The sequence below is a fragment of the Passer domesticus genome, chromosome Z, assembly GCF_036417665.1.
Source record: "Passer domesticus isolate bPasDom1 chromosome Z, bPasDom1.hap1, whole genome shotgun sequence".
NCBI classification, from domain to species: Eukaryota; Metazoa; Chordata; class Aves; order Passeriformes; family Passeridae; genus Passer; species Passer domesticus.
Genome location: NC_087512.1, coordinates 10105713 through 10116048, shown reverse-complemented (window position 1 = coordinate 10116048; position 10336 = coordinate 10105713). Strand labels below are relative to the sequence as shown.

At 46.5% G+C, this 10336-nt stretch overlaps 1 protein-coding gene across 10 annotated transcripts in view; it reads left to right on the top strand.

Moving 5' to 3' along the window:
• The window catches only part of LOC135289387 (myosin-IIIb-like), a 35275-nt gene that overhangs the window by 2009 nt on the left and 22930 nt on the right, over positions 1-10336 (top strand). For 3 of the 10 annotated variants that reach the window (XM_064402937.1, XM_064402935.1, XM_064402936.1), the window contains exons 4-14: positions 1190-1292; positions 4153-4255; positions 4740-4896; positions 5203-5305; positions 5561-5689; positions 6890-6998; positions 8122-8238; positions 8659-8759; positions 9213-9299; positions 9473-9538; positions 9841-9954. In XM_064402937.1, the coding sequence (XP_064259007.1) occupies positions 1190-1292; positions 4153-4255; positions 4740-4896; positions 5203-5305; positions 5561-5689; positions 6890-6998; positions 8122-8238; positions 8659-8759; positions 9213-9299; positions 9473-9538; positions 9841-9954 (1189 nt within the window). The other 7 variants (XM_064402938.1, XM_064402943.1, XM_064402940.1 and 4 more) reach the window with 7 other exon arrangements.

The following is a 10336-nucleotide window of genomic DNA, read 5'->3' as shown; positions in this document are numbered from 1 at the left end:
TCTCTTTCCTTCCCAGTCCCAAAGGACATTAGTCATAGCCTGCATGTGTTGCAGTGCAGCACTTGGGTCACCTGAAGATGACTTAGCATTTCTTCAGAGCATGGGGCAGTTACACACCTGCTGTGCTTGCAGGGCCTTGTGAAGGTGTTGTGCTTGTTGGAGGGTCTGAGGTCAAGCTTGAACCATGGAAGTGCTGTTGGATATTTTTTTCTGGTGGAGGAGGAAAGTTACTGAAAAATAAAAATAAATCTGACATACTGAGCAGGGACACTGGATGACATGTTCTCAACTGGCAAAATGGTCCTACTTTGTTTGTGTGTATTTGGATGGTGCTGGTCTGACCTGTGCTTGAGATCAGCGACCTGTATTTGAGGTTTTTAGCCACCTGTGATACATACTTGATACCAAGCTCAGAGCCACTGGCAGTTACAAAGCAGTAAAGCCACACCACATGCTCAAAGGTCGGCTCAAAGGAAATGGGGACCTGCCCTCAAGTATGCCTCCAGCATTTCCTGCATTTATTTTTTTCCATGCACATGCTGAGGTTCTCAGCTGGTGTGATGTTGTCAGTTAAGGACATGTTGTCTAGCTGATTGTACATTCCCTCTCCCAGGACAGGGGAAACTGCACTTTCCAAGTGCTGGTTGTTTGACTTGGAGGCGGAGGTGCCGTGGATGTGTGACAGAACAGTGACGTGCACTGCTGGCACTGTGGGAGTGTGGGCAGCTCTGCACCTGCATTCCCAGCTGTCTGGCACATGGATGTGTGAAACACTTGAGATCTGAGACTGCCACAGCCTCTCATGATCAGTATCCAGGTGTGGATGTGGTGTAGATAGGGCAAATCTCTCTGGAGAAAGAGGAAGCTGTTGACTCCAGCATGTGCAAGGGAGTTGATGTACCAGATGGCTTTTGAGCAGAGCAAATGGTCTGTCTGATACATCCCATCCAGAAGTGACAGCATGGGGTATATCTGTACTCCCTTGCAGAGGGGGAAGAGTTCCCTGATGAAAAACCTCATGGTTCATGTGTAAAGCTGTGGCATGTGAGTTTTTACTCACACAAGTGATTTGGCTGAAAAAATTGTGAAACTCCTGCAGAGCACTCTCAAGTGATGGAGCACTTGAGCCGTAAGGGGCAGAACAACTATACTTTAGGTTGATGGAATTTATTTTGCTTTTTCTTGGCAGTGGAGAGAGTGGTGCTGGAAAAACAGAGAGTACAAAGTTGTTGTTGCAGCACATAATGAACCTATGCAAAGGCAACTCACAGCTGGAGCAGCAGATACTTCAGGTAGGTCATTGCAGGATGGTGCTTGAAGGAGCAAAAGCAGCTCTGCTGCAAGACATCTTGCATTAGGCTTAGGAAGCCTGCTGGTGAATCACCACTGGAAATCAGGGGGCCACACATAAGAAAATAGTGGACAAGAATGGTGAGATAGCTGGCCACAAATTAGAAGGATTAGTAGGTCAGTAATTCTGTTTGCTGGAAATTATTCTTAAATTAGAGAAAACCACTGCAATCATTTATCATGTCCTCTTTTACAAGAGATTGATGGCATTTTTCTCGATAATTTCCTGTTTGAGGTAGAACAATGTGGAACATGCCATTTTCATTAGAAAAATGAGACCTTGATTTAATGGTACAGAGGGATGAAGAATTCACACACCGTTTAGTAACCCATCCTTGGCTATTTATACTGTCAGGCAAATACCTACTAGCTGGCTAACTGCCATCCTTACTCTTTTCATATATCTTTGCCAGCTCATTTTGAAACTTATTTGACTCTCTGGTCTGAAATATTTCCACTTGAATTTCTCCCCAGGGAGTTATGAGGTTTTTTTAAACAAATTATACTTTAAATCTTCTGTGTGATAGATTAACAACAGCGAGTTCTTGGACTGCTTCATTTTAAAGTCTGTCTTTTCAGATTTCCTGTAGAAACATAAAGGTCTTTCTCTGTGTGGTAGGTTAACTTCAACCAGTGCCCACCAAGCCACTGTGTCACTCCCCCTCCTTAAGTGGACAGGAGTAGAAAAACATAACAAAAACTCATCAGTTGAGATAAGGACTGTGAGATCACTCAACAACTACCATCACAGACAAAACAGGCTCATCTTAGGGAAAATTAATTTAATTTCTTGCCAGCTAATGTCAGAGTAGGATGATGAGAAATGAGAACAAATCTTGAATCTTCCCCAACTTGTCCCTTCTCCCTAGGCTCACTTGACTCCCACTTCCTCTACCTTCTTCCCTCCAGCAGCACAGGCAGATAGGGGATGGGTGTTGAGGTCAGTTCATCACAGTTTATCTGTGCTACTGTTTTCTTCCTCATGCTCTTCCCCTCCTCCAGCATGGGGTCCCTCCCACAGTAGACAGTTCTTCAGGAACAGACTGTTCCAGCGTGGGTGTCTTGACGTGATGCACTCCTTCAGAAGCAGGCTGCTCTCTCCCTGGGCTACTTCTTTTGACCAGACTGCTCCATCCTGTGTCCTCTCTATGGGGCACAGTCCTTCAGGAGCAGGGTGCTTCAGTGTGGGCCCCCACAGGGTCACAGTCCTGTCAGCAAACCTGCTCCAGCACGGGCTCCTCTCCACAGGCCATAGGTCCTGCCAGGGAACCTGCTCCAGTGTGGGCTGCTCTGCTCTCTCCACAGGCCGCAGGTCCTGCCAGGGAACCTGCTCCAGTGTGGGCTGCTCTGCTCTCTCCACAGGCCACAGCTCCTGGCAGGGCCTGCTCCAGCACAGGTTTCCATGGGCTCACAGCCTCCTTCAGGCACATCCACCTGCTCTGGTGTGGGCTCCTCCAGGGCTGCAGGTGGATCTCTGCTCTCCCTGGGCCTCCAGGGGCTGCAGGGGCACAGCTGCCTCCCCAAGGGCTGCAGCCCAGGCTGCCGGGGAATCTCTGCTCTGGCTCCTGGAGCAGCTCCTGCCCCTCCTCCTTCACTGACCCCATGTCTGCAGAGCTGTTCCTCTCAGACATTCTCACTCCTCTCTCCCTTCTGTGGGTGTGCAGCAGTTTTTATCCCACAGGCACTGCCACTGTCAGTGGTGGGCTCAGGCTTGGCCAGTGGCAAGTCTGTATGGCTCTGTTGGCTGGCATTGGCTCTGTTGGACATGGGGAAAGTGTCTGGCATCTCCTCACAGAAACCAGCTTTAGCTCCTCCTGCAATATATTGACACATAAACCCAATGGCCTGTGCAGTGCTTTGGGCCCTGGAATGGTGTGTTAATTCAGTGTGGTGTCATCCATGGTGGATCCAAGGTGCCTGCCTGTGCTGGGTTATGGGAACGTGGCCTTGATACACCTGCTGTCTCTGCTTAGAGCTGGCTTGGGCCACACTGCCAGGCTGCTTCTGACCTGAGCAGGCTCCACAGGCAGGAGAGCTGTGTTTGCTCAGCAGAGTGCTGAGAGCTAGCTTGCAGTTCCTTCACTGGAAATAACTCACTTCAGCCCAGATGAGCTGCCCTTGGAAAGCATAGAGGTGACAGTGAAGAAATAATATGCATCTTATTTGGTTCCTGTAGATATATCCAAGGACTAAGGTTAGTCCTTTGGGGGATTACCATAATACCTTTGTTCAGCAGGCTTCCCAGCATCTACACTGAGGCATTGTTCTTCCAGTTGACAGGCATTCTTTATTCAAATACAGAAAAACTCTCATTTCACCACCTTTGCATCCAGCTTAGCAAGCTGGTCTGATTGTTCTGTTAATTTCTTTATAATACACTGTCCTTATGTCTACAAATTTCAGTAGCTAAGCTGTCATACTTACATTAACTGAGTGCCATGGTGACTTTGTTTATTGCTGTTGTATAGCACTCAGTTTATCAAGTGACAGCAGGTACTGTGTGGAAATAGGTGGTATCAACCTTATCTTCTAACAAATGACTCAGTGATCTTACTGGGATCCCATCAGTTCAGTTGTACTGATCATTGTTAATCTCACACTGCTTAGCCTTTGTGATATTTGCCTCTTTGAATTTCTTTATCCAGGCAGAGATAAAATAGGCGCTCATCCATATTCATGGAGTGGTTCCTTTTCCAGCTGAACTCTGAGTAGAAAATGCTAAAGATAAATATTTCCAAGTAAATTAGATTGGATCGCTTAATCTGAAGAATTCTTCAGATTCTGCTTCTTTACTTGTTTTAGGTGAATCCCTTACTTGAAGCTTTTGGCAATGCCCAGACAGTGATGAATGACAACAGCAGCCGCTTTGGAAAATACATACAGCTGCGTTTCCAGAAAAATACAGGTAAAGTCAAGGGCAGTTACTAGGCTGGGGGTGGTTAGGAGCTGGAGGGAGTGGACTGAGCAGCCAAAACTTGTGAAGGGTAAAATTTTGGCATATGCCTCCCTGTAGGAAGGGTGTGCAATTAAGTAAAATCTCACAGCAACCACTGTTGGATACATCCTGGATGGAATTAGGCCTGGGTTTGGGTGGAGTGGGAGTACAGCAAGAATATGGGGATGAGAGTGCAGGGTAAGTGTCAGTAATACTCTGTGATGCCTGAAGCCTTTGTTTCTGCTGAAAGAGGTGAACAGAAATCTCTTAAGACCACAGGCAGCCTGGAGAAGCCCATTTCCAGAGTGTTGGGCAGCCTAGAGGGTCCTGCACACAAGAAAGTTAATTTAGACAATTCTGTGCTCCTGGCACCAAAGAAGAGATGTGGGACAGCCCAGGCAGCTTCATGTTCCCCAGAGTGAAGTTCCCCACCCTGTTACCTTTTTATGTGCAGTGCAAGGTGCAAAGCTGAGTGAGTACCTGCTAGAGAAGTCACGGGTGGTACGACAAGATACTGGGGAGAGGAATTTCCACATCTTCTACTACATGTTTGCTGGTCTGTCTTCAGAGCAGAAGGAGATGTATGGGCTATTGGATCCTTCGCTCTACAGGTGCGTCAAAGGCAGACCCTGGTTCAGTCTTTGTGATGGGTGGTGAAGGGGAGTTGTGGAGCATAATGGAGTTTTTTCCTCTGCCCTGGGGTTTTATCTGTGGGTGAGTGGAAGCTGGAGGGGGATCTGAATGGAGCTACATGAGGAGATACAGACCATCATGGAAGCTGGGAAGTCAGGGGTCTCTGCTGCACTACCTTGGAAGAGTTTCTTTCCCCTTCTGGTGAGCTGCTTTGTTCCCATCGGGGACGACTGAGATATGGTGCCAATTGTGTGACAGTTTTTATGGGATATGCGCTTTCTCAGGTACATAAGTGGACGATTTGGTACACAGGAAGTAGCTGAACATTGGAAGCACAAATACCAAGAGGTTTGCAATGCCCTTGACATGGTGGGCTTCCAAGAACAGGTTAGTCCTGGGGCTGTTTTATTTCCATCTGTGCTTCCTGCAGGCACGGGGTTTCTTTCTAGCTGCTCTCTTGAAGCTCAGACCTAGTTCTTTCTCTAGATTTTCCATGCTACCTTCAGACCACCTGAGTCTGCCAGACTTTGTGGAGAGCTTTTTCACAGGTTGCCTGTGCCTCTTCCCTTAACTTCTCCAACTTCTGTGTGGTACATGTTACATGCTGGTGAGTTTTCCTGTCACCTTTCTTTTGTGTTTTAGGAGCAAGTGGACATGCAGGCTATCTTGGCTGGTGTCTTGTCTCTGGGCAATGTGACCTTTGAGCCTGAGGAGAGCAATGGGTCTGTGAAGGTCAGTGAGGCCTCCCAGGGATGGCTGAAGGCTGCAGCGGTGAGTCACAAGAAATTTTGATGAAACTTTATGGGTATTATTCTCTTCCCCACTGGCTGTGTGACTGCAGGAGCTGTTCCTGCCAGAGGATGTTTCTGCCTCAGAATGTGATGTTTTCTAAAGAACAAGGGGTTTTTTTGGAAATGTACAGTTTGATCCGATGACAACACTTGTGTTCACTGCTATTCATACCCAGAGAGATGCGTCTCAGCTTCTGTTTCTTGTGTGTCAAGAACCAGTATCTTACACAGCCAGCATATACCTTGCTGACTTAATAAAACACAAGCTTTTTAAAACTAAATGTTTTTTGTTAGTGAGCGTGGTGATGCCTTGGAGAGATTCAGGTGTGCAATATCTGCCCACTAGTTCTGTGTTTTCATCAGATTTTGTCCAAGGATACCACCCTAACTGATGTCATTTTTTGTTGGTTATCTTGAATTTAGCTTTCTATTATTTTGCATTAAAATATCACTGATTAAGACGTATAAATTTCCCAGAGCCATTCCTTTTTTGTTATATGGGATGGAGAAGTTATCCTGCTTTGTTAACAACACAGGACAGAAAAAAGTAACATACTTCTCCCCTTTGTATTTCTTTTCATTTTGACCTGTTTGAAATTCCAGCACCCTTGCTCTTCGGTTTCACTCCCATCTCTTTGCTTGTTTCCCTCCTACACCATACCTGAAACGACCACCTACGTCTGCTCAGCAGCCAACTTCTTTTTATCTTATTTCTGAAAGCCTGCTCCTCATTTCTTGCCCACAGGAGGGGAATTCCTGTTAAATCACTGAGGGGTTCCATGTGTCTGAGTTTGCTTTGTTTCCTGCTTCTCGTGTGGGTTCCTGTGACTCTAGCTCAGATGCTTCAGCACCTGTGCAGTCACCTCCGTGTGGTGCTGTTCAATAAGTCATTAAACCACTCAGCAGGTACTGGCATGGCTCCCAAAGAAGGTGAAAGGTGGCAGCACTGGAGGAGCAAAACAAAAAGTGTTTGAGAGTGGGTGTGTGAGGCTGGTTGCTGCGGGGGTGGAGCAGATCAGAGCCCACATCTGACTCTGGTGCCAGCAGCAGTACCTGCCTTACCGTGGGGCTCAAAGGCCTGAGCCTGAATCACAACCCCCTTACACACAGACAGACACAATCCCCACGAGCAGAGTAAGGGTTTACAGCTGACTGTCCTTGTCTCTTTCCTGTTTCCCAGGGTCAGTTTGGAGTCCAGGAAGATGAGCTGTTAAAATGCCTGATTTGTACAACGTCAGTGACCCGAGGCGAGCAGATCCAGCGCTTTCACACCCAGCAGCAGGCAGAAGGTAGGAAACACAATGAATTGCAGATGTGCTGGCTGGAAAGACTGGGTTTTGATGGAAGGGTATCCCCACACATGTGCAGCTTGTTGGGAACAAAGATGTCCTTCTGTGCCCCTTCATTCCTCTCACACAGAGGGAAGTATGTCAGTGTTTATCTGTTTAGTCGCTTACTGACATGGAGGGCCATGAATGCTGCTTTTGTTTGGTCTCCAGGAGACTGCAGAGATTAAATGAGAAACCAAGGAATTAGCTTTGCTTTCTGCCTCAGTCCAGACCAGAAAGAAACTCTGGGTATTTGTGCAAAACAGGGGAAGGCTCCTGTTGCAGAGTGCTGGCAGTGTGCAGAGCTCTAGGTAATAGGTGGAGAAACGCATGAGAACGACGAGATGCCACAGTGTCAGGAATGGAGAGAAAAGAGTAAAATAGCAAGCACAAGGTGTTATTTTCCCTTCCAATAAAACAAGAAAATGGTCTAAAATAATCTGTACCAAAAGGTTCATTTAAATGATAGTGCTTTAAAAGATAATTAAAATGAGAGATTATTGCTTCAAATAAATGAAAGAAGAAAATGAAAATTAAATGGGATTAGCTAGTTCTGTTTTACAAATTGCTCTAGACAATAAATATACATAATTTGTATTTAATCATAAGTCTTGTTAATTTGGTCTCCTTCTTAGAATGTCAGCAAGCTTTCCATCAATTGTGTCCTTTTCTTCACTACAGCATTTAAACACTTAGCAACTATGGCCTAGGAGGAAGAGAACCATCCAATTTTCCAAGTAAAATTTGGAGCTTCTCCCTTGGTTTAGCAGTGAGGGGATCCATACTTAGTGTATCTTCAGAGGGGAAAGCAAGTCTCTGGATAGTCTAAAAAGTGGCATGACTCAAAAACACTCTGGTATGGCATGGCTGACCTTGTAGAAAGATTGTGAAGAATTTGAAATTAAAGAGCTGTTTTTACAGCTCCCACTTGCAAAGGATGGGGACAATCCAGTGTTTATCTGGTCTTTAAAGTGGTTTTATATAGCCATTTTTGCCAGAGGTGGATGTATTGAGCCAGCTTGTGTCGTGTGCCCTGCTCTCCTGCAAAGCCTGTCAGTGAGCTGCCGTTGTTCCCCCTGTGCAGATGCTCGGGACTCCATTGCAAAGGTGGCCTATGGCCGAGTGTTTGGCTGGATTGTCTGCAAGATCAATGAGCTGCTGGCTGAGAACGTGGATCCTGACGTGGAACTGAGGGAGATAGGTGAGTTCTGCCTGCCTTGCTCCTGTTCTGTTCTCAAATGTGCATCCCTCAGCCACAGCGAAGGACAAGGCATGAGGTTTCACAGAGCTTGCGTTATCAAAACAGTGATCCTGCTAGAGATAAGAGTCAGCAGCATGAAGGCTGTGGGGCTTTGCTCAGCTCTGAGCAGTCAGTTGATTGGAAGCAGCTGTGAGGCTGTTCTGGGGCACTCTGGCTTAGCAGAGAAGCCAAGCTGGAGTGGGTCTTCTCTTAACTAATTCTTCAAGCTGTGGAAGAGCTGCTACTGGTGTCTCTTCTGGATGCATTTTGTCTGTGCCACAAGAGCTGTGTGATAAGAGACTTAGTTGTGTCTTGGTGTACACAGTAATCTGCAAGGATGGTCTGCAGACTCCACAATTTGCTCTTCTTCCCTTTTTTTAGGCATCTTGGATATTTTTGGCTTTGAAAACTTTGCAGTGAATCGTTTTGAACAGCTTTGCATAAACTTGGCCAATGAGCAGCTGCAGCATTTCTTCAACCATGTAAGTCTGCTGGGGGTGGCCTCACCTTCTGTTGCAGAGAAAACAGAACACTGCTCTACCTGGCACATGCAGGAGAGCTTGGGGAAAAACATATCTATTTCCTGTAAGGACAGAAATTGTGAATAGTGAAGCAAGATAGAGAGCAGCAACCTTCCCTGCTGGGGTAGGGGAGCCACTGGGACAGGAAAGGAAGAGGTAGAAGGATAAAGCAGTAATCAAGTCATAATAGCAGGGACACTTACCCTCTGACGAGTGTTCCTGCTTTATGCACCAGCACCAGTGAATGCCAGGGTTACAGAGTATTATGGAGAGCAGCAGCTACATCTTGGACCTATCATGCTGTGGCTGAGAGTGCCACACCCCTGTCCTCTTGTTCAGGGCAGGAAGGAAGATGTTCAGCGTTTGTCTAGCAAAGTCTCCTGGGTGCTTCAACCTCTTCTTTCTTTATTTCAGCACATTTTCCAGCTGGAGCAGGCTGCCTATAAGGAAGAAGGGCTGCCTTGGGAGACCATTACATTCAACAATAATGAACCTATTCTGGTGAGTGAGATGACTGACAGAATATAATTGGTCCATCCAGCCAAAAGAAAAGTCTTGCTCTTCCTACCATGGGAAGGAGATGCACCTGGCAGGAACCCCTGTAAAGGGTGATAAAGGTGAGAGGAATGTCCTGCACTGCTTTATCTATGTGCCATGCATCTTCTTTCCTGCAGAATCTGCTCCTGGCCAAGCCACTTGGACTGCTGTCTCTTCTGGATGAGCAGAGTGCATTCCCTCAGGTATGCATGAGAGAGAAGGCAGAGAAAATATTCTGGGGGCTAATATATCAATGTATATCTGGGCTACAAAGAAAGCTCTTGGGCTGGAGCTCAGGATGAACAGAGATGTCCCCAGGTGTGACTTATGAGACAGGACATCCAGATCAGAGGCAGTCTAGTGACACTGGCATCCCTGAGAAGAGCCAGAGAGAAGATACAGCAGAAGACTATTGCACAGCCAAGGATACTTCCAACATTTTGTTTTGATTCTGTGTGTCCTCATCAGGCCTCTGTTGCAGCTTATGAAATCTGCTCTCTTGCAGGCAACTGATAAGACATTTGTGGATAAACTAAACAGCAGCTTTAAGGGGAATTTACACTTCCAGCCAGCCCGAGGCCGTGTTTTGGGATTCAGCATCATTCACTATGCTGGGAAAGTATGTACTGTTTGCAGGAAGAATCCTGTTGCCCTATATCTTGGAGGGGATGGGAGTGTTGCCTGACAAATAAGGCTTTGATGTCAAGGAATGTGTGGTCTGAGGATGACACTAACAGAAGTGATGTGTTCCACTGGATTGCCTTCTAGAATTCCCTGGGATTTTTGTAAAAGGAAGAGAAGACCCCTGAGGAAAGTGGGGCTACCTCACAGAGGTGTAGGGCATTACAAGAATCGGCTGTTCTTCTAATCAACCTTCTATTAGGACTCTAGTCCTAAAATAGTGCTTTATAAATTAAAATACTGTGTCCACTGTGCAGCACCAAAGGACAGGCTAAAGGATTTTTCTTTACCTAATGGGTTCCACAGCATAGCAGTGACTG